The 24,427-nt window shown below is 40.9% G+C and overlaps 1 protein-coding gene across 1 annotated transcript in view; it reads left to right on the plus strand.

The window, feature by feature from the left end:
* Positions 1 to 24,427, plus strand: part of ESRP1 (epithelial splicing regulatory protein 1) — a 71,104-nt gene that overhangs the window by 1,286 nt on the left and 45,391 nt on the right. The window contains exons 2-9 of the mRNA XM_006161295.2: positions 157 to 285; positions 1,443 to 1,556; positions 4,970 to 5,084; positions 21,187 to 21,285; positions 21,422 to 21,476; positions 22,893 to 23,003; positions 23,118 to 23,250; positions 23,335 to 23,377. Of these exons, the coding sequence (XP_006161357.1) occupies positions 157 to 285; positions 1,443 to 1,556; positions 4,970 to 5,084; positions 21,187 to 21,285; positions 21,422 to 21,476; positions 22,893 to 23,003; positions 23,118 to 23,250; positions 23,335 to 23,377 (799 nt within the window). The remainder of the gene's footprint in view (positions 1 to 156; positions 286 to 1,442; positions 1,557 to 4,969; positions 5,085 to 21,186; positions 21,286 to 21,421; positions 21,477 to 22,892; positions 23,004 to 23,117; positions 23,251 to 23,334; positions 23,378 to 24,427) is intronic.

Genomic DNA, 24,427 nt, shown 5'->3' on the forward strand with positions numbered 1-24,427 from the left:
CTCCCGCAGCCCCTGGCGACAGGGAGCTTTGATGGGGCGGCAGGACCCCTGGCGAGGCGCAGGCCGCCTCCGCCGGGAGCGAGGGAGGAGCGGAAGGCCGAGGCTCCGGCTTCGAAGGAGGGGGGAAAGTGACCCCTGCTTCTCTCCCCCCTGGAGGTGGGACAGCTGCACGAAGTACTAGTTAGACCGGATCAGTTGGAACTGACGGAGGATTGTAAGGAAGAAACGAAAATAGACGCCGAAAGCCTGTCCACCGCGCCGCAGCTGGACCAAGCCCTCCGACAGGTGACAGCCCGGGGCTCTGCCGCGCACCCCGGATTCCGCGGCCCGGCCCAACCCCGCGAGTGTCTCTAGGGCGGGGTGGCGAGACGCCCGCCGCGTGGGTGGGAGCCCAGCTTGGGGGCCCGGTGGACGGTTCGGGAGCGGGTCGCTGCTCCATTTCGCCTCCAAGCCCCCAGAGTCTCGCGGTGAAATCCAGTGGGTTTTCGAGTTGCCGCCTTAGTAGTTCCTGGGGCCAGAGGGTCCGCTGCGTTCTTCCAAACGAGTGACGAGCAGTTTGAATCCCAGCTCCTCTCTGTCCAGGTCTAGACCCCAACTCGCGTGTCCCCTGCCAAGGTCTTGGTCTGCGTCTCTGCCTCCGGGTAGAGGGCGCTGTGGTACGCCTGCGCCCGCCACAGTTCTGCTGGGACCCTGAAGGTGTCTGCCTGAGCCAGGCTTCTGAGCTCCCAAAGAAAGGCTCTGTTCCATCATTGCTTCTTAGTGGCCTTAGTCCCAGCGCCGGGGAGGGTTTGCAGGTCCGAACATGTAGGACTGCTCGTTGGGTCACCGTGGAAGTGACGGAATCTCCTTTTTGAAATTGAGGTGACCTAAAAACCGGCTGCTCTGCGTGCTGACAGGTGCCGGATTCGAGATAGGGCGGGGCGTTCAACACCTGTGCAAGATCCGTACCCTGCGCTCTCACGGCCTCTGCCCTAGCACACGAGTTTCTAATGATAGGAGAAAAAGTGATAGTTTCTGGAATGTATTCCAGAAACGTGTCGCTGCACTTTCCAGAGGTCTGCGTACCCGTTACCCACATTCGTTTATCAGAAACGGGTATCTTTTTAAAGCCTGACACCTGGAAAGGAACACCAGGGAATGATGTAATCGGAAGGCAACGTGCTGATGAAACACAACCTCTGACTTCAGGATGAATTTCTATAAAAATAGAAGGGGGCATAGTCAGGAGAATGCATTGACTAGCTTCTCCGGAGCACTAACTGCCTATTGGTTGGACATTCTTCTACCTAAAGGCAGCTAGACTGTCTGGGAAAGGAGTCAGTCTGTTATGTCGCCCTGCACGGTGCCCTCTGCGGGCGATTTTCTCTCCTTGTCGCCAAGTGGGGTCACTTTGCAGTTTGTCGACCCTACATCAATTGCATGCTTGTGTCTTGTTCTTTCAGTTTAACCAGTCAGTGAGCAATGAACTGAATATTGGGGTGGGGACTTCTTTCTGTCTCTGTACCGACGGGCAGCTTCATGTCAGGCAGCTCCTGCACCCCGAGGCTTCCAAGAAGGTAAGAGTGCTGGCTTCTGGAAAAACAGGTGGACCCTTGGGGTAATGGAAGGGTGTTTCTTGTTGTTGTTTGTTAGCCATGCTTTATCTGGAGTTTCTCTATTTTTCAAAAGCTACATGGGGAATGTTGTTAATGGGTACAAAATTTCAGTTCTGGAAAATGAGAAAGCTGTGGACATTGATGGTGATGATGACAGACTATGTCAATGTACTAAATGGCACTGAACTGTACACTTAAAGATGGTTAAAATGGTAAATTTAAATATGGATATTTTACCACAATAAAAAAAATGCATGGCAATTTCATGCAGATGTGTAGAATTGCAGAATTTTATAGACACCCACGGGTGGCCTAAAAGTCTGTCTCTATTTACTTCAAGTTTTCAAGATACTTGACATTCTTCCTTTGCAAAAGCTAATAGGGGTCTGAGTTTTTGATATTTAAAATAACTGCAAGTAGGGAGAAAGAACTGTATCTAAGTACTTTGTGATATTCCTATTTGAGTTGAAAGTGTTTTCTTCTAGAAAAGGGGCAAAAAGTTTCAAGTAAAACTTTAATCGTATTTCTAATCATTTCATTAAGACTATTTAAATAAGACTTAACCATGTAACTAGCAAACTACTAATTATAGCTTGCAGCTTTGTCTGATGTTAACTAACTGTTTGAAACTGACATTTTCTCAATAGGGTAAGCTCCACCTTTTAAATGTGCTCATTTTCTGATAATGGGAACGATTATGGAGTGAGGAAGTGCTCTTACTGCTTGTAGTGGGATTCTATACCTGGGGAAGAGGAGAGAGGGGCTGTGGGGAAATGAAGAGCGTGAACAGCCAGCCCACTGGAGCCAGCCTTTGCTAAAACAGTTACACAATTGAAATTAGTTTGACCTGTGACTTTATATTGTGGTTGGCAGGTACTGAACTTGAAAGGTGGAAATAGGATTACTGAGATAACTGTATGGGGCAAGTCTTGCAGTGAAAGATTCAATAGATTGACAATTGATGACACAAGCCAGGTGTGTAGTCAGATGGATTTTACTTTTTATTCTCTCAAGTAGGGATAGGCAGGAAGTAAGTCCGCTATATAAGGACCGTTTTCAAAATTTGAAGGAGTAACTAAAGTTCCTATGATTTCAGGGCTGAGAGAAATCACTCTTGCCAGAGGAGCCTTAGTAATTACTTGATGAAAGGGAGAGGGAAGCACCTTTTTATTAAATGCTGGACCAGTCGTGATACCCTGGGTCTATAAATAAATACATAAAACATATGGAGAGGGACAAGATTTACTCCTTTCCCTGTTGGGCTAGAGGAGAATAGCTGTTTTCATTATTTTCAATGGATGGACTGCTTTGTATGTGGGAAAACTTTCAGAGAAAAACTAAGATGTTTCCCTGAACCTCGTTTATAAGGATTTTGATTAAATACATGAAACTGAAAAAAATTTAGCATCATAACAAAAATAATTCTGTATAGTCATTGAAGAAAAATAGGGAAATGATAAAATATAAAGAAAATAACCCTGCCACTCAGAAAACAATATATTAAGATGTTTTTCCCTTTTTTAAAATTTTTAAAATTCCTTTTATTTTTTAAAAATATTTTTAAATTTTACTTTATTATTATTACTGTTGTTATTATTATTTTAATTTGACCAGAGAGAGAGAGAAATTGAGAAAGCAAGCTGCTGGGTCCAGGACTCAAACCATGGTCGGCCATGTGGGAATCCAGTGCCCTTAATCACCACACCACCTGCTGGCCCTAAAATGTTTTTCTCTAACATGAACCTATTTGGATATAGTCCACATTTCTGTAGAAAACTTTTTTACAAGGAGCATTTCAACCATACAAACTTTTAACCTACTTTATAATTTAATATAACAGTAACAGTTTTTATAAGCACTAGATAAAATAATATTGCAAATGAATATGATTATTTAAACCAATCTTTTATTGTTAAGCATAAGTTATTGTTTTATTAAAAATGCTTTTAAATAAACTCCATAGGTAATTGTGAGGAAATGTGATTCTTTGGTAATTAACTATTTTCAAAGCTGTGATCAAGATAAGATGTAGTGATACTGATTCCAAATAGAGCATGAGCAGATCACATCTAACAGAACCTAATAAAACAAATTTGTATAGGAGACATTACTGCATAAATATTTTTTAATTTAAAAAATTCATTTATATATTTTTAAAAATTTGACCAGAGAAGGACAGAGTGAGAGAAAGAGAGAGGAAAGAGGAAAAGTGAGAAAGTAAGCTGCAGGTCTGGGTCTTGAACCACAGTTGGCCACGGGGGAGTCCTGTGCCCTTAACCACTATGCCACCTTCCTGCCCCACTGCATAAATATTTAAGAAACGTCGAAAGTCTTTATTTCCTTGAATTTTCTAATGCACAGAAATTGTGTAAAAATTCCCAAGAAGTGAGTCTAAATTACTAGGTTCAGTGTGCAAGAAAAATTATTTTGAGTTATTCAGTGAAGGTTTTTCGGTTGTTCAGACAAAAAAAAGTGATAAAATAGTATAATCTTGGCTCAGATTGCTGAAATTTGTATAATAACCACAAGAGTGGTGAGGATAGCTAAGGATGGGAGGAGACCATTTTTACTTTGCCTTTAAGATTTGTGGTATATATATTTTAAATACAGCCTAATTTTAGTTCTACGGTATAGTCAGAACAGTGTTTCAGAAAACTAATGTGGGACTATATTTTGGTACAAAAATAATCCTTTTCAGTTATTTAGGAATTTATTATCCTGATTTAACTTAGTATTGAAAATATGCATGATCAGAACCTGATAGAACAACTAAAGTTTTTATTTTATTCATCATCATTATTTTATTTATTTATTTATTTATTTTTAAGTTGAACCAGAGAGAAACAGAGAGGGAAGGAAAATGAGAAAGTAAGCTGCCAGGTCCAGGACTTGAACCATGGTTCAGCCATGTGGGAGTCCAGCTGCTGTTGTAAAACAACTAAGTTTTACAACTTAGTCTTATGTCTAAACTTGTGCATCTGTATAAAGACCAAGAAGGTTGATATTGCTGCCTAAGAGCAGAAAACCTAAGATTATTGTAGTTGGAAAGAGGGGAACACCGCCACCTAGAAAATAGAAATGTAAGTAACCCAGATAAATCTGTTCTAGTTTCAGAACTGTTTTGACAGGAATGTGTAATGGAGCACAGATATGGTACTCTATTGTCTTAGAGTAAGATGAATTTTTTTCCCTGAGACTTGTATGTAGAATATGATAGAGTGACAGCAGCAGCTATTAGACATCCTTACATTAAATTTTAAATTTGTAAAAATTGTGGTAAAATATGCTTACATTCAATCCATAGGTTCTTAATTATTAATGAATCATGGCCAGAGATTCACATAGATAACAGCATCTACCTTGTCCCTCCTCAGAATGTATTACTACCTGAATGCTTCTATTCCTTTTTTGATCTTCGAAAAGAATTCAAGAAGTGTTGCCCTGGCTCACCTGATATTGACAAACTGGATGTTGCAGCAATGACAGAGTGTATCCTTTAAATGATTGTCCCAGCATCATTTGAAAAGATAGCTCCCAGAAAAAAAAAAAATAGTAGTTCAGGAAATGTTTAAACATTTTCAACTTTGTCACCATATGCAGAAATTGAACTTCTAAAATTTGTCTTCTGTGCCAGGAGTACAGTACAGTTATAGACTTTTTTTTTTTTTACTTTATTTATTTATCCATTTATTTAAATTTGACCAGAGAGGGACAGAGTGAGAAAGAGAAAGAGGGAAAGTGAGAAAGCAAGCCAACAGGTCTGGGATTCAAACTGCAGTTGGCCATGTGGGCGTTCAGAGCCCCCAACCACCATGCCACTTGCCGGCCTTTAAAATTAGTTATGATTAATTGAATTTGAACAGGTGGATAGATATAGAGTGGATTTTGGTGAGGTGATCACATATAAAATAGAATTCAGATTATGGGATTCTTATTGGGGGTTATAAATTAGAGAAGAATGTGAAGGATTTATTCTTTGATGCAGATCTGAAGGCTACTTGTCCTTGACTACCTTGGTTTTAGGGTTTATTTTGACTGCTTTGGATAAGAATTTTTTTTAATAATGGGTGTGTCCCCTTTTTAGATTGCTATTCACTGCCCCCCCCCCCTTTTAGTCCTTTGACTTTCTCAAATACACACAAGATCATGGTGATTTTTCAAAAAGAATTATTTTATTTAGCTCTATGTATGTATGTATGTATTTGAATTTGACCAGAGAGAGAAAGGGAAAGTGAGAAAGCAAGCCACCAGGTCCTGGACTCGGAACTGCAGTTGGCCATGTGAGAGTCCAGTGCCCTTACCCATCGTGCCACCTGCTGGCCCCTGTTGTAATTATTATTTTAAATAATTATTTTATTTAACTTCATTTATTTTAATTTGACCAGAGAGGGACAAAGTGAGAGAGCAAGGGGGAAAGTGAGAAAGTAAGCTGCCAGGTCCAGGACTCAAACCGTGGTCGGCCAGTGGGAGTCCAGTGTCCTTAACCACCACATCACCTGCTGCCTCCCGCATGGTGATTATTAATCAGCAATCTTTGGAGACAGTAAAATAAGGTTGACATTGTCTCAAAAAGTCTTTAACTACCAAGCTGGTATATTTGATGCATTATGTGAGGAGACTTCTAAAAGTCTGTGGGAAAATGGAATTAAAGTACAAGCTTTATTTTGGTGCAAAAGAAAAAAATTGAAATCTCTGCATAGTTTTTATTTCTTTTTTCCCATAATATACATGTTCTATGAACTTTTTGAAGATCCCCTTCATATATTGTAAATCTCATCATCACAAGTGACCCATGGCACACCCAGTGAGTGTATGAAGTGATAACTAAGGAGTGGTCAGTGCTAATGTATCAGGTGTGAACCTGAACAGCAGACAGGATAGGCCGCCACTGCTGTGAGAATCATCACGAAGCCAAAACCTAATTTATTTGCAGGAGCTTTTAGTGTTTTGTTTGTTTGTTTTTGTTTCTTAAGGTTTTTGCATCAGTGTCACACATGCTCACTGGAGAGAGAGAGAGAAAGAGAGAAATCACCCCTGGGGGATGGCCAAGCTGCAAACGTTTCTCCTCTGTTCTCCTCTCCAGATTTTGAGCATGCTCATGCGTGCATACACACAACCACCACCACAACCACTCCCACCCCCTCCCCCACATTATTTCAAGCTGTGGGGTCCAGGACTTGAACTGTGGTTGGCCAGGTAGAAATCCTGTACCTTAATAACCGCACCATTAATTTTAAAGTTAATTCTCAAGAATTAAAATATGTATTCTTATTTCAAAGTTTCTTAATTTGAAAGGGTCAGTCACATGTTTTTCCTATGTATTTGTAAGTGAAACCTACCTATGTATTTGTAGGTGAAACCTAATTTTATTTGCCTTCCTCCTGGGGCTGTTCAGCTGAAATTTTGGCTTGGCATCACCAATAATGCTGGGAAGATGGTAGAATAAGCTCATTTTGAGAGAAATCTTATAAGAATCCATTAAAAGATTGTGATAACAGAAAAATTTTTGCTAGTTGTTTTTTTGCTTTGAATGCTGTATTAGTCAAGTTAGGCTCCCATAACAAATACCATAGAGTGGGTGACTTAAGCAATAGTAATGAACTTTCTCATAGTCCTAGAGGCTAGGAGGGCCAAGGTCAGAATACTGGCATGCTTGGGCTCTGGTGAGGCTCTTCTTGGTTTACATCTTCTTTCTGTGTCTTACATGGCATGATGGGAGTAGTGGATGGGTGGGTTGGGAGAATGTGGTAGTTGGAGATCTCCCTCTTATAAGACCACGGTCCTATCTGATGGGGGTCCTCACCCTTATAGCCCCATTTAACCTTAATTACTGCCTAGGACCCTATTTCTTTGCTAAACTATACTATTACTAGTACAACATAGAGAACAAAAACATCTAGAAAAATAACTCAGTAGATAGTAAAGGGAATGTCAAATACATTATCTAAACTTAGAAAAAGACATTTTTCATAGGAAAGGCAGTATATTAAGAATTATTCCTGGGACTAGCAGTTAGTGTAATGGCTATGTCGCTGGACTCCCATGTAGTCGACCACGGTTTGCATCTCAGACCCGGTGGCTTATAACTCATGCCTGGCGCATGTGTGTTTGTGCCCAAGATCCTGGGAGGAGAATGGAGGAGAAGGGATTGCGGTGTGACCATCCTCCCTGGGGAGTGATTTCTCATTTTCTGTCTCTCTGTCTCTGTCTCTGTCTGGCGAGCGCACACGCCCTATAGCAAAAACCTCTTAAAAAAAAAAAAAGAATTATTTCTGAGCCATGGTGGCTAAGGGTGCTGGGTCTTACATGGCCAAAAACCCTGGACTGATGGCAGCACGAGAAACTGCCAGGTATGTGTGTGCACATGTGTGACCAAAATCCAAAGTGAAGAGAAATGAAAGAAGGGACTGTGACTTGGCCAAGATCCCTGGGGGACACTTTCTCTTTTTGCCCTTCTCCGTCTACCTGTCTCTCTTTCTGGGGAGCATGTATTTCCTCTGACACTTTAAAAAAAAAAAAAAGAATTATTAATTTAATTCCATCTCTTATTACCTTTTCAATTTGACGAGAGAGAGAGAAAGGGAAAGTGAGAAAGCAAGCTCCCAGGTCTGGGATTCAAATTGTGGTCGGCCATGTGGGAATCCAGCACCCTTCTCCGCCATGCCACCTGCCAGCCCCCCCTCTGATATGTTTAAAAAAAATAATTGTTTGGTGCCAGCCCTGCAGTGAAGTGATTAAGCCCTGATACTTGGGAGCTCGATCCCACATGATCAACCATGGTTTTGAATCCTGGTCTCAGTGACTTAGAAAACGTGCTAGGCTAGTGTGTGTGTGCACCCCAGATCCTGATGGGATGGAAAAATGGAGAAAAGGGATTGTATTCCCATGCCCATGGAGCAACACTTTCTCATCTCTGGTGAATGCACATGTCCTCTGGTGAATTAAAGAAGAAAACATTTTAAATCCCAAAGTATTCCATTTCCTGTTTTAGCAAAGAAAAGGTTTTTCTACTGATTACAGGTCAATTTATACTAGTAAAGATTTCTATAGTTGGAATAGGAGAGTTCTTCTTTTTCTTATAAGAAATTTTCATTTAATTTTATTTATCATTATTCTACAGTTTGACCAGAAAGAGAGAGAAAGGAAACCTCCAGGTCCAGGACTAGAACCACAGTCGGCCATGTGGGAGTCCAGCACCTCTACCGCTTGCCAGCCCTAAGAGTTACTTTTTAAACTTTTAATTTGTTAGAGGGCCTGCGTGCTCACTTGAGACAGAGGTAAAGTGAGAGAGGACCCCGCGTGAGGAATGGACACCCTACAATCCCTTCTACCTGTTTTTCTTTTTGGGATTTGAGGCATGCATGCACATATGCTTGGGGTGATTTTCAAGCCACCAGTCCAGGACTCAAAGCGCACAGTCAGCCTTGTGGGATCCAGCCCCCTTTAACCACCATACACTTGGCTGGCCCAAGATGTTCTTATGTTCAGGCATTTTGTTTTTGTCAGGATATTGACAGTTCAGGGAAAACTTGTTAAAAGATGTCTTTGGGGACCAGCAGATGGGATAATGGTTACATCGCTGGGCTTCCGTATAGTTGACTGCATTTCAAGTCCTGGATCTTGCAGCTTAAAACTCACACTGGGTGTGTGTGCGTGCATGCCCAAAATCCCAGTAGAAGAAGGGATTGCTGCTTGGCCATCCCCCTAGGGGGTGATTTCTCATTTTCTGTCTCTCCAGCAAGTGCACACACCTTATAGCAAAAATCTCTATAGAAAAAAATTTTTTTAATTATGATTTTAGATTTACATCTACTCAATGTCTATCATGGTAGGGTACAGTATGGTTTTATTATTTTTACATTTTTATTTATTCTTGTTGTTTTTTTAATATACTACACAGTGCTTGCACACCTCAGAAAGAGACAGAGAAAGACAGAGAGGGAAAGTGCAAAGCAAGCTACCAGGTCCAGGACTTAAAATGTGGTCAGTCAGTGGGAGTCCAGAGCCTCAACTACCATGCTACCAGCAGATGCTGCAGTATGTTTTTAAAACATGCAGATAGTGAATAATAATCATATTAAAGGCACACACATACTCATCTTCTACATTAAACATTGTGGTATTCATGGTTAATAGAATTATTTTATCTTTTTCTTTCTGATTTCTTTTTTTCTTCTTTCTTTCTTACCAGAGATGGAGAGAGAAAGAGAGAGAGAGAAAGCAAGAAACCAAGCTGCCAGAGGGAAAGTGAGAAAGCAAGCCCCGGGAACCAGCAGTTAGCGTAATGGCTATGTTGCTGGACTCCCACGTAGTCGACTGCGGTTCACGTCCCGGACCCGGTGGCTTAAAACTCACGCCGGGCGCGTGTGTGTGCGTGCCCAAGATCCCGAGAGGAGAATGGAGGAGAAGGGATTGCGGCGTGACCATCTCTCCTGGGGGGTGATTTCTCGCTTTCTGTCTCTGTGTCTCTCTCTGTCTGTCTGGCGAGCGCACGCACCCTACAGTGAAAATCTCTCAAAAAAAAAAAAAAAAGGGAGAAAGCAAGCCCCCAGGTCCAGGACTCCAGCCAAGGTCGGCCATGTGGGAGTCTAGCACCCTCAACCACTATGCCTCCTGCTAGGCCCCATTATCTGTATTTTTTACTCTTCTTTGTCATCTATTGTTTTGCCTTGAGTTCATAATAGCTTCACATATTTTAAATTGGATTTATTAGTAAAAAAATTCAAAATTGTTCCCTGGGTTTCTTTCTTGCTCTGTGCTGTATTGTCTGTCTTAGTTTCTTTCTTCCTTTCTTTCTTTTAATTTTATTCATTGTCATTATTTTATTTTATTCTTATGAAGTTAACCTAAACAGGACAGGTGGCACACACCTGTGGTCCTACCTTACTGGGAGGCTGGAGCAGGAGGATTGAGAGGTAGTGAGATCTTACCAGAAATACCTGTCTTTCCTCTCCTCTCTCTTCTCTGGGAAAAAAAATTGATCTGCTTTTGTCATTATTACATTATGATTACATAATCTCAGTTATATGGTCCTGAAAAGTAAATCTAATAACAACCTTAAAATTCCTTAAAAATAAAAGGTTTTCTTTCCCAGCTTTAGGTAAATGGGTAGGATGCCTACTCATTTCTGTATTTCTATTTAATCCTAGCTTTGTAATCCTGTGTCAGCATTTATTTTTAAATAATTTTGGAGATAAAAATTAAAGATACTGGACTATAGTAAACAGATGAATTATAAATAAAGCTAAGTTAGGCCTCATTTCATATGCATCTAACCTAAAGGTTGAAGAAAATTCTCATGGCCATTTAGTATTAAAAAGGTGACAGAAAAATATATTTTATTTATCTATTAAATTCGTTGCCACAGGACCAGCAGTTGGCATAGTGGCTATGTCACTGGACTCCTATGTAGTCGACCATGGTTTGAGTCCCAGACCCAGTGGCTTAAACTCACGCCGGGCACATGTGTGTGTGTGCCCAAGATCCCGAGAGGAGAATGGAGGAGAAGGGATTTTGGTGTGGCCATCCCCCCGGGGATAGGGTGATTTCTCGCTTCCTATCTCTCTGTCTCTCTGTCTTTCTGGTGAGCACACACGCCCTATGGCAAAAACTTCTCCAAAAAAAAAAAAATGTTGCCAGAAGATGCATGTTCGTGCCAGTGAGAGACAGAGGAGAGAGAGTAAAAGTGAGAAAACACCCTCATCGGGTGTGGTCATACTGCAAGCCCTTTTCCATCCTTCTGTCCTAGGATTTTGGGTATGTATGCACACGTCCTCAGTAAGCTTCTCAAGCCATTGGGTACAGGTCTTTAACTGCATGGTCTGCCACTTGGGATCCAGTACAATGAATTTTCTATTTGTTAAAAACTTAATTACTGAAGCCAGCAGGTGGCATGGTGGTTTAGGACACTGGACTCCCATGTGGCTGACAGCAGTTCAAGTCCTGGATCTGACAGCTTGTTTTCTTACTTTCTCTTGCTTGTCCTTCCATCTCTGGTTAAATTAAAAGAAAGGAAGGAAGGAAGGAAGGAAAGAAAGAAAATAAAATAATTCTTAAAAAAAAAAAAAAACAACCTTAATTACTTGGGTCTGCAGGTGGTATGGTGGGTAAGGTGCTGGACTCCCACATGGCTAGTTCAAGTTCTGGACCTGGTTGGTGGCTGGCTTTCTCACTTTCCCTCGCTCTCTGTCTCTCTCTGGTCAAATTAAAAAACAATGATAATAAAATTAAGTAATTCTTTTTTAAAAATTTAATTACTTTGGTCTAGTTTCTTTGGACATACAGTGGAAGACTCTTAGATTTATAGTTTTATTGCCAATTAACAAGTGGATTTTAATCTTCAGTGTTTTCATTAATATTATGTTTGCATGTTAGAAATGCTATCAAGTATTCTTAGCAATGGTTTTCATTTTTTATTGCCGCTGTGATCAATTATTTTATAATTCCAATTCAGACTGGGCACCAAACCAATCCTTGAGGTCAAAACAATCATACCATATCTGAATATCAACATGAGCTCATTTATGCGAAATATTTTAACAGTGTCTGAACTGAAGAGTTGTTTTCTTTCAGACCACTCAAGATTTTTATTGCTTATATGGAAATGACACTAAATTTGGTAACATAAAGATAGTTATTAAATGTCCTTGATGGTTTTGCCAAGTAGTTATTTGCTCTTGAGAGATTGCCTGTTCCACCAGGTAAACCAGTGAGGAAGGAAGAAAGCTTCCTGCTAACACCAGGAAAGGATCAAGTAAGTGGTGGAAGTGGTTATGCTTGTTAAATTTTTCTTGCAAAAAAAAAGAAAATGTTTTTAGAGGTTTTTGCTTTATGGCATGTGCACTTGCCAGAGACCAAAACAGAGACAGTGAAAAGGAAAGTGAGAAATCACCTATCATGGGTATGGCCATGGCCTCCCAGGATCTTGGGCATACATGCACATGCACCCACAGTGAGTTTCAAGCCACCGAGTCAGGACTCAGATTGTGGTTGACCATGTTGGAGTCTAGCAACATAACTGCTACGCCATCTACTGGCCCCCTCAAATTTTTTTGTTGTTTGTTTGTTTGGGTTTTTTTAAGAGAGATTTTTTTTTTTTTTTTGTTATGGGGCATGTGTCCTCACTGAGTGACACAGAGATAGAAAGAGAAATCAACCCCAAGAACGATGGCCACGCTGCAATTCCTTCTCCTCCATTCTCCTCTTGGGATTTTGGGCACACATGCACACACACCCAGCGTGAGTTTTAAGTTGCCAGGTCTGAGACTCGAATGGCGGTCAACTACCTGTTTTTTTGTTTTTGTTTTTTCTTTTTGTTTTTTTTTAGGGGTTTTTGCTATAGGACATGTGCGCTTGCCAGACAGAGAGAGACAGAGAGAAAGCGAGAAATCACCCCCCAGGGGAGATGGCCATGCCGCGATCCGTTCTCCTTCTTTCTCCTCTCGGCATCTTGGACACACGCGCACATGCGCCCAGTGTGAGTTTTATGCCACCGGGTCCGGGACTCGAACCGCGGTCGACTATGTGGGAGTCCAGTGACATAGCCATTATTCTAACTGCTGGCCCCAACTATGTGTTTTTTTGTTCTCTTTTTTTTTTAAAGGAGGATATAGAAATACTGATTTAAATTTTTTAAAAAAGTTTTTTTTAGCTTGCTACAGAGCTCATGTGTTCACCATAGAGAGACAGAGAATGAGAGCAAGAGAGAGAGGGGAAGAAAATGAGAAAGCGTTCCCCTGGGGGAGATGACCCCTTCTCCATTCTCCTCTTGGGACTTTGGGCATCTGCATGCACATTTTTCAAGCTGTTGGGTCCAAGACATTACTGTGTAGTTGGCCATATGGTATACAGCTGCCTTAACTACCATGCCACTGATTGCCCTGTGAAAGTAATTTTGTAAGATTTCTATTCTGCCCTAGGGTATTGCCTCCATACATACTGTTCAACATGGTTAGCAAATGCTGTTTTTCTAATGCAGCTTTCAATTATCACATTTAAAAAAGTCACTAATCTCATGTGTCCATCCAAATGTTAGTTGTGTGTGTTTTTCACCATTTAAAGGATTTGAATGTGCACGCACCTCGTAGCACAATGCTACTCTAAAAGGAGGGTGTGACATTAGCCTGTTTTTTCCCATACATTAAAGATGGTGAGGGCCCCCAGATGGTGTAGAGGTTAAGATGGCTGGATCCCATATGCCAGCTGAGCAGTTGCAGCCTCACACCTGGTAGCATGAAAAACTAACCAGGTGTGTGTGCCTGCTTGGCCAAAATCCTAAGCAGAGAATGAAAGACAAGAGATTGTGGCATGGTCCCCTTCTGTGGGGTGCTTTCTCACTTTCTTGCTCTTTCTGTCTCTGACAAATATATGCACCCTATGGCACAAATTATTAAAAGAATGAGGGTAAGGGGGCCAGATGGTGGTGCAGTGGTGAACCATGGTGCTCTACAAGGGTAACTTCAATGGAAAGGTTCGAGGTTCACATCAGGAGACCTCCCTGAGTATGCTGGGTACACAACAGCCATGATCTGCTACTGGCTGAAGCAGGGATTAAATCGTGGTGTCAAGACCCTATTGCAGGACCAGCAGTTAGCGTAATGGCTATGTCGCTGGACTCCCACGTAGTCGACCACGGTTCTGGTCCCGGACCCGCTGGCTTAAACTCACGCTGGGCATGTGTACCCAAGATCCTGAGAGGAGAATGGAGGAGAAGGGATTGCATTGTAGCCATCCCCCCTGGGGGGTGATTTCTCGCTTTCTGTCTGTCTGTCTCTGTTTGTCTGGCGAGCACACGCGCCCTATAGCAAAAACCTCTCAAAAAAAAAAAAAAAAAAAAACTATTGCAAGGTGCTGTTTCTCTCTCAATCTCTTGCTCATGAAAGAAATAAGCTTTTCTTAAAATAAATGAGGAGGGCTAACAGGTGGCATGGTGGTTAAAGGTGCTGAATTCCCACATGGCCGACTGCAGTTCCAAGTCCCAGACCTGGTAACTTCCTTTCTCACTTTCCCACGTTCGTTCTCTCACTCTCACTCTCTTGCTCTGTCCCTCTTTGGTCAAGTTAAAATAATTTCTTGTTGTTTTAAAGAAGTATCTGTTCTAATTTTATTTATTCATTTTATTTAGTTTGACCAGAGAGAGACAGAGACAGAGGCCGCAAGCCACCAGGCCCAGGACTCAAACCATGGTCGGCCATGTGAGTGTCCAGTGCCTTAACCACCACACCAACTGCTGGTCCTCAAAATAATTCTAAAAAAAAAAAAAAAAGTAAAGAAAGAAATGGGAATCGTAGCCTCAGTAGCATAGTGGTGAAGAACATGAACTCTGGAGTTGTATTTACTGGAGTTAATTTACTTCTCAGGCTCAATTTCTCCATCTTAAAATGGTACAACTATTGTAAGGAATGAGACAGGGTATGTAACCATTTAGTCCATGTCTGGTCTGCCCCACTTTCTCCAGATATTTTTTTTTCCCCTCATGATTGAGAGAAACAGCACCTCCCTAACAGGGTCCTGAGACTAGAAGCCGCCCCAGCCTTCAGCCAGCCCTGAATCATGGATCACAGGCTCTGCCTACTCTAGGAGGTTGCTAGACTTGAACAGGGACACTTCCCACGTGTGGTTGCCTCACAGTGTTTTGTTTTACCAGCTTGCCATGATCTGGCCTGTACTCTAATAGTGACGGTGGTTCTGTGTCTCTCACCAGGGTATCTCAGAAGAGGAAAAACAGCTGCCAAGAACTTTGAAATGTATTTCCTTACTGATTTAACATTCTTTAAACTATTTTACACTTGAAAAATTTTAAATTTTGGGGTCAACCAGGACCATGGTGGTTAAGGCACTGGGTTCTAACATGGCCAATCGCAGTTTGAGTCCTGGACTCAGTGGCTTGAAAATCATACCAGACGTGTACATGTGCCCAAAATCCCAGGAGAGTGGAGGAGAAGGGATTGCAGTGTGACCATCCCTTTTGGGGTATGATTTCTTCACTTTTCCTCTCTGTATCTCTCTCTGTCTCTGGCTGTCTCTGTTCAGCAACCACGCATGCTCTAATGACAAAAAAATCTAAAAATAAATAAATAAATTTTTAAAAATCTTAAGTGAAATTGAACATAGACCTTTAAAAGCATCAGCTGTATGTCAATACAAATAAACTAAACTTAAGGTTAATTTGGCTTCTGTATTTGAAAAACATTGTGCAAATGTGGCTCATTCTACACTTAGGTGCTTATTTGTTCTGGTTAACTAAACCGGGTCTTTGTAATTTCACAAACCTTTATTATCTTGCCTATCAGGTGGAAGGAAATGCTGAATCCTCCCTAGTATCTTTCTATGTATGAAAGGATTTTAAATATCAGCCTAGTGTGCAGTTAAGCTGGACTAGCAGTTGACCTTGTTAGCTGGAGGGGGAAGAGTTATCTTTGGCATCACATCAGTATGATGTGAGCCAAGTCGGCAAATAGTCTGGATTGTGGTCTGTGATAAGTTACGTGATTAGAAATACTGTCTAGTCCTTGCCAGTGCTCAGTTATGTTAATTTTAATTATAAAATATATTATCTTTAAACTTTGTGAATTCTGGAATAATTTGTTTTGCTCCTATGAAAAGGCTTTAGAAGAGTCTTTAATATGGAGTCTCCTTTTCCTAATTTGTTTATCCTGTACAAATATTTTTCCTACAATAAGATTTTTCATGTCTTGTTGCATTAGCTCCTACCTCCATCTTATTTCTTCTAGGTTGTAATTGACTTGTCAGGCTTGACAAGTAATTAGCAATTAACTTGCTAGATATGGATCTTATTTTTTTATTTTTGTAAACAGTAAGCTTCAAAAAAATATAGCTATACGGGCTGGCAGGTGGTGTGGTTTTTAAGGGCACTGGACTCCCACATGGCCAATCATTGTTCAAGACCTGGCGGCTTGCTTTCTCATTTCCTGTCTCTCTCTCGTTCTATCTCTTTCTGGTCAAATTAAAATAAATTAATTTAGATGATTCTTTAAAAAAATATATAAAATTGTTCTTAGATTCTTTCCCAGCATATTATTGATGGCATAAAAGAAGTTTTTGTTGGGCCAACCTGTAGTGGGGTCATTAGGTGTCTGGTTGGCTATGTGATTCAAGTCTTAGACCTGGTGGCTCTTAAATTTGCAATTCTTTTTTTTTTTTAAGAATTATTTTATTTAACTTTATTATTAAGATCATTATTATTTTGCAGTTTGAGAAGAGAGAGAGAGAGAGAGGAAGTGAGAAAGCAAGCCACCAGGTCCAAGACTTGAACCGTGGTCGGCCATGTGGGAGTCCAGCGCCTTTAACCACCACGCCACTTGCCAGCCCCAAATTTGCAATTCTTTTAAGGTTGATTTATAACTTGCTTTTCCCCCTTCTTTATATAATTGCAAGAAATACAGTTCTTAGTTGAAACACTACTCAAGTTCTCTCTCCCTGTTTTATCTGTTTGCTATTATTCCTTTGTTTTCTTGCAGTGTTTTATGTTTTTTATTCCTTCATTCATTAGCATAGGTGTTTTATTACAGTGTCTGGCCATATATGTGCTGTATTACACAATAAATAATAAACAGAATAGAAAGGAGAGTAACAAGCTCTTAGGGGGTTTATGGCAAAGAAAAGAGGGCTTTTTTTTTTTTTTTTTTTTTTTTTTTTTTGGGGGGTTTTTTCTTTGGTGTGAGCCACTGGCCAGAAAGACAGAAAGAGACGGAGAGATAGAAAGCGAGAAGTCGCCTCCCAAGGAGGATGGCCATGCCTCAATCCCTTTTCCTCTCAGGATCTTGGGCACGCACGCACATGCGCCCGGCGTGAGTTTAAGCCACCAGGTCCGGGACTCAAACCATGGTCGTCTACATGGGAATCCAGCGACATAGCTATTTCGCTAACTGCTGGTCCTGAGATGGCATTTTTTATTAGGATATAATTATAGTCTTTAACCAGTTCAAGTATGTATCACCTGTATGATTTTCACAGATACAAACTGAAAACTTAGTTTCTTGGTGATATTTTGGGCATTCTGAAACCAAATGTGTTCACTTTTAGGCAGTTGAACATGAAACTTTAAAAAGTCGATAAGCTAATATCCATGAACTTGTAAAATTTCTCCCTGAATTCTACCTGCAGGTAACTTTAAATGTGGATTAAATCCTCATGTCTGTTTCTATGGAGGCACTAAGGAAAGTGTTTCCTGTTCAGATGCCAACCAGGTCTCTGTGTCTGACGTCTGGACACATGCAGCGCTTTGCTCGGTCGTAACTGAAATGCTAGATCTGTTCCCATCTTGTCTGACTGTAGCCTTCCTGGTTTCCTTGTGACATTTCTTGTTCGCAAAGCTGGCTCAGCCTGTTTGTGCTGTTGTGGCTGCCTCGAGGGCAGAATGAGTAAGTTGCATGACTAGCCATAAATCAGGAGGCACAGACTCATCCCTGCTTCCCTCAAGATCAGACGTGTAGCCGGGAACTCCACGTATAATTAAATATTGATAGGGAAAAGAGTTGGTACTAAAACTTCTTTCTCTCTCCCCATTATTTGCTCTTTGTGTTCAATTTGGGTAAAGATTGGATTAAAATACCTTCCCAAGAGGGGTGTGTGTGTGTGTATAAGGAGGCAGTTTGGGCCTGTAAGAGGTTGGGTGACTTTTAAAAGTTATTAGCAGCTTAGAGCTTGGTGTAGGGTGGCTTGACGCGAAACATGTTGGTACGTGTTATGTGGAACCACGTTAGCCAGATGTCAAGAACATGCCCTTAATTAAAAAGTACAGCTCAGTAAAATGGTTCTTCAGTCACTATTTATTTCTACACAGATTATTTTACATTTTTACATTTGATCTCTATCTCCTTCACTTGGCTTTTACGTATCATTTAAAAAGAGAATTGCTTCAGAACAAAGAAAAATAGACAAAGCTTCTTATCTTGAGTCAGGAAATTGTGTGTACATAGTCAAATCAGAGCCATACCATAATTCCAGCTCCATTCCCTCGCAGCCATGTGGCTGCATGAGTTACAGAACATCTGTAAACCCTAGTTTTTTCATCTGAGTCTTTCCATTTACCTTGCAGGTTTGTTGTAAAGATGGGAAGAAACAATGATTGGCACAAAGTGGTATTTGCCAAGTGCTATAATTTATGTCCATAGGTTCTTGGGAGTTGTAGAGACTGAGGTAGGTAGAAAGACATCAAAGGAGACGGGGCCTCCACTAGAATGTTGAGTACATTTGAGAAGAGAGTGATCTATTAAGACTGATGTTTGACTGAGAACAGTTAAGGAAGCCTTGGGTGCTAGGCGGGAGTTACTTGTGATCTCATTTGGTTAGGGATTAAGAAGATAAGAATGCTTTTCAGGGGAGTTACTTGAGCAAAATAGTAATTTGAAGGGACTATACATATGTACTCCTATTTCTCCAAATCTTACTTTCCCCAGAATTCTGTTTTGTGATGATAAGTTATGATGTAGTAGCCTTTCCTGTGGCTTTGTGTTTGCTCATCTTTTGACAATCTGTGTCCCGGCAGGTCAGAGATCGGCAAGCTGCCTCTGTAAAGGGCCCTGTAGTCAGTATTTTAGGTTTTGCAGGCCATATATGTTCTTTGCTCATGTTCTTTTTTTCTTCTTGCAGTCTATAAGTTTAAGTTGTCACTACGTGCATGTGCTTGCCAGAGAGCGAGGAAATAAAAAACACTGTTTAGTGGGACGTTGTCATGCCACAATGTCTTTTCCTCTATCTCTCTGTCCTTGCAGTATTTGGGGCATGTGTGCACCTACACACACACACACACACACAAAACCAGCATGTTTTTGTAAGCCATGTGGCATCTAGCTTCCTCAAACACTAGACCAGGGGCATATATATTAAGCCATATGTATTATGTACATATGTATGTGTGTGTGTGTATGTATATATATGTATGTATGTAGTTGTGTTCGTGTGTATGTGTGTGTATTTTTTTCCCCTTGCAATTTTTTAAATATGTACAATCTATTCTTTGCCCTGAGCAGCACAAAAACAGACTCAGGGTCAAGGGTTGACTACTGCTATAAGTGAATACTTTTATTCTAGGTTCTCAGAGGCATGTGCATGAGTCCGTCAATGGAAGTCTGTCTCCCTGTTTTTATACAGCATTGGACTGATCCTTGCCGCAATCCCTTCTCCTGCATTGTCCTCTCGGGATCTTGGGCACACACACACATGCGCGCCCGGCATGAGTTTAAACCGGGGTCCAGGACTCAAACCATGATCAACTACATGGGAGTCCAGCGACATGGCCATCACGTCAGCTGCTGGTCTCTAAGTGAATAAATCTTTTAAAAAAAAAAAACCTTAATGAAAATCTGTTCTAGTTTCATGCTAAATCCACATTTGAGCCATGTTGTCTGGTTTACCCAAATGATCAAGCTCTGTATTGGCGGCTAGATGGTGGCACAGTGGCAACACAGTGTTCTGCAGGGCTGCCCCATGTGAGAATGCTCTAGGCTCATGTCCAGAGACCTCCCCGTATTTGCCAGGCATATGCCCATGATTTGAGACTTGCTGTGGCTGGAGTAACTCATATGCAGACCCTGTTTTGGGAGGGATTGCTATCACCAGAAGAAAGGAAGAAAGAAAGAAACTTTTATGAAAAAGGAAGCAGGCCGACAGGTGGCACAGTGGTTAAGATGCTGGACTCCCACATGACTGACTGTGATTTGAGTCCTAGTTCTGGTGGCTTGCTTTGTCCCTTTCCCTTTGTCTCTCTCTGGTCAAATTAAAAATAATAATAAATAATAATAATTAAGAAAATATTCTCTAAAAGAAGAAGAAAAAAAAAACCCATGTTGACTAACATTGGCTTTGGGTCCTGTAGTTTCTAAAATTTACTCTCAAAGGACAAGCATTTGCTGTCTTTGAAGATGGGATAGTGTATAGGGTTCTAGAAGTTTTATCAAAGGGGGATTTTGAGTAAAAGTGGCATTTTGAGAATAGTGTCATCAGTAATCTGAGGTGTCCGTTTCAGACATTAGGCCAATGCAAAGGTCATCTGATTCCTAGTGGTTCTGACTGAACTAATCATAACCTCAAGTTGCCATGGCCATTGCCTTGTGTGTGTGGTAAAGACAGGATGGAAGATTCTGATGAACACCGTTATATACTTGGGTTTGAAATTCAATGAATGTGCTCAGTAGTCATATATTTGTTGCTACTTAATAGAAATTTTATGACTGATAATATCCCAGGATAGGATTGAATTGGCCATTTAAAAAATATGTTTATTTTATTTACTTTTTTCTAGTTTTATATAGGGGATATAGCTCACCAGAAAGAGAAACAGAGAGCAAGTTGCTGGGTCTGGTACTCGAATGGCAATCAGTCATGTGAAAGTTCAGTGCCTTAACCACCATGCCACCTGTTGGCCCCCGAATTGGCTATTTATCCAAGAGGACAATTGGAGACTTGTGGGTTAAGTCTTGCTGAAGGGAAGTGGCCATTCTGTGATTTCTACCTAATTGTGAACCTAAATGCATTTTACTCAGCTTCTTAACTCTGTGTTATTTTAATTTCTTGTTAGAGGGAATCTCATTTGACCTTTCCAAAATATTTCCTTAACTTAATCTAACAGATTTAAACGTGGAGAAAAATAGTTCAGTCTCCCGTTATGGAGCCTCTCAAGTTGAAGATATGGGGAATATAATTTTAGGCATGATTTCAGAGCCTTATAGTAAGTATTGCTGTTGTAATGATGTAGTCTTGGTGTTTAAGCCCACCATCTTGGGCTCAATTGTGCTTTCAAATTTCCTCCCACAGCTCTGTCTCCCAAATCGCTAAAATGACGACTTGTATGTTCTCGTTTGTAGATCACAGGTTTTCAGATCCAGAGAGGGTAAATTACAAATTTGAAAGTGGCACTTGGTGAGTACTTGAGTAGTAGTCATTTGAGCTCTTTGCTATGCTGTTTCTATTCATTGTGACAATATTAGTAAATTTACTAAATATTTTGACAATAACTTAGTACTGGTAGGTCATATTTAGAAGGTTGTATTATTTAAAGTAAGCTTGGATATTGGCATTAACGTTTAAAAAATGCTGACATCTTTAGTTCCTTTATGATCTTGGGTATATCATATGCTTATATCTGTGATTCCTATTTCAAAACTATGTATCCTCTCACTTGGAAAACTTCCAAAGGAAAAATTATAGGCTTTAGAGAGTTCATGAGTGTTACTGAGATCATTTTCAAGGATGTCCTAGTGGCTTCTGCTTTAGAGCAGTGGAAACACTGGGGAGGAGAATAACGCAGTGGTATCTCTGCTCGTGATCACAGGTAGACATGTTTTAGTTTGTAAATCACTCTAGTGAGTTGCATGAGATTGCTTGGCACCCAAAGAGAACAGAAACTCATGACAGTTTTGCCCATAGAGAGACTTTTGAGGCCTATTCCATTGTGGAGCAGTGACTCATTAGGAAAATGTCTTAGGAGCAACGAAAATGTGAACATGGGAGGGACAGAACATCAAAAGGTGTTAACATATATAATAGGTGATTTGAAAATGACTCATTAGGGTGTGGGGACTCCCAAGCATTTCCATAAATGCTCTCTGATGGCTTCCCTGTTTGCTCCATGGTTTGATAGGGGAGATATTTTAATGGCAGACCTCTGACTACAGGCACACATTCCTCATGGGAGTTAATTACTAGCTCCGTTCTGATCCTAAATCTTGCTGTCAGACTGGATTTAAACCCAACTCATGTATTGGCTAGATGAACTTTAACATGTTATTCTTGGTTGTAGACACTTTCAGTCATGAAGGTGTTGGGGGAAGAGAGTTTGCCTTCCTAGGAATTGGTTCTGGGTGCCTTTTAGGTTATTGTGAGTAACCAGTTCCCCAGCTGATGAATAGTTTCCCGGGTGAGCTCACCCTATTGGACTTGAACAGTCAGCTGTCCTATAGAGAACCACCTAAAGAATAGTTTGAATGGTACCCAGGTAATTTTTTAAAATTTTATTTATTCATTCATTTATTTTTAATTTGACCAGAGAGAGAGACACAGAGAAAGAGAGAGGGAAAGTGAGAAAGGAAGCCACCAGGTCCGGGACTCAAACTATGGTCAGCCATGTGGGAGTGTCCAGCTCCTTAACCACCACACCAACTGCTGGTCCCCCCAGGTAATTTTTGAGGTGATGAAGGAAATCAAGTCATATTGCATATCTGTCTGACCTCCAAATAAATACCGCATGTGTTACTAGGCAAATTATCTTGCAGGAATTACTAGGTGACAGACTTAACTAGCAATAATCTTTAACCTGAGGTTGTGTTTCATCCACAGCAGCAAGATGGAACTTATTGATGATAACACCGTAGTCAGGGCACGAGGTTTACCATGGCAGTCTTCAGATCAAGATATTGCAAGATTTTTCAAAGGACTCAATATTGCCAAGTTGGTTTTCTTTACTCTCTGTTTTATGTAACAATCCCAAAGGGTAATGTTATTTTTCTATCATTTTTCCTCATCTTTTTTTTTAATCTACCAACCATTTTATTATTTTCAAAGGGGAGGTGCAGCACTTTGTCTGAATGCTCAGGGTCGAAGGAATGGAGAAGCCCTGGTTAGGTTTGTAAGTGAGGAGCACAGAGACCTAGCACTGCAGAGGCACAAACATCACATGGGGACCCGGTACATCGAGGTATGTCTTCAACTGGACACCTCTGACAGCTGGAACAGGTATTAATATATGATGGAAGATAGTCATTTCCTTCTCTTTTCTTAGGTTTACAAAGCAACAGGAGAAGATTTTCTTAAAATTGCAGGTGGTAAGTCCTTTTATATACATCAATTTTTGCATATACTCCAAGAATAGATCAATAGGATCATGAATATTCATTTTCCAATGACACATGGGAATTAAAAAAAAATAGGAATAAGAAAATTCCAATAGCATCACTGAGCCTAATATATAATATTTGCCCTAGGCTTGAGCCCACCTACTATAGTTAAGTAGCTTTTAAAAATAGTACCGTTGTAAGATTGGCAGGTCACATGGTGGCTAAGGGCACTGGACTCGCACATGGCCGACCACGATTCAAGACCCAGACTTGGCGGCTTGCTTTCTCACTTTCTCTCTCTTCCCTATTCCCTGCCCAGTCAAATTAAAATAATTAAATAAATAAAGTTAAATAAAATAATTATTTAAAAAAATAGTACTGTTGGGACCAACAGTTGGCGTGATGGTTAAGGTGCTGGACTCCCACAGTTCAAGTCCCAGACCCTGTGGCAAGTCACACCTGGTATGTATGTTCATGTGTCCAAAATCCTGAGAGGAGAATGAAGGGGAATGGATTGCAGTGTGGCCACCCCCATAGAGGGGCTGATTTCTCACTTTCTTTCTCATCTTATCTCTTTTTTAAAGAGATTCTCGCTATGGGGCGCTTGCGCTCACCAGACAGAGACATTAGAGACTGAAAGCGAGAAATCACCCCCTGGGGGGATGGTCACGCCGCAATCCCTTCTCCTCCATTCTCCTCTCGGGACCTTGGGCACGCACACACATGCGCCCGGCGTGAGTTTTAAGCCACCGGGTCCGGGACTCGAACCATGGTCGACTACGTGGGAGTCCAGCGACATAGCCGTTATGTTAACTTCTGGTTCCCAGAAACCTCATCTCTTTGTCGCTCTTATCTCTCTCCAGTGAATATATGTGCCTTATAGCAAACTAAAAAAAAAAAAAAGTAACCAATAAAAGTAATTTTTAAAACTCCAAAGCAGGTTTATACATATTTACCTACTTAATTATCATAATCTAGGAGGGTGGAGATTTTTTTTTTTTTTTTAAGAGGTTTTTGCTATAGGGGGGGGGCGCTTGC

Source organism: Tupaia chinensis, unplaced genomic scaffold (assembly GCF_000334495.1).
Source record: "Tupaia chinensis unplaced genomic scaffold, TupChi_1.0 Scaffold138407_1, whole genome shotgun sequence".
Lineage (NCBI taxonomy): Eukaryota > Metazoa > Chordata > Mammalia > Scandentia > Tupaiidae > Tupaia > Tupaia belangeri.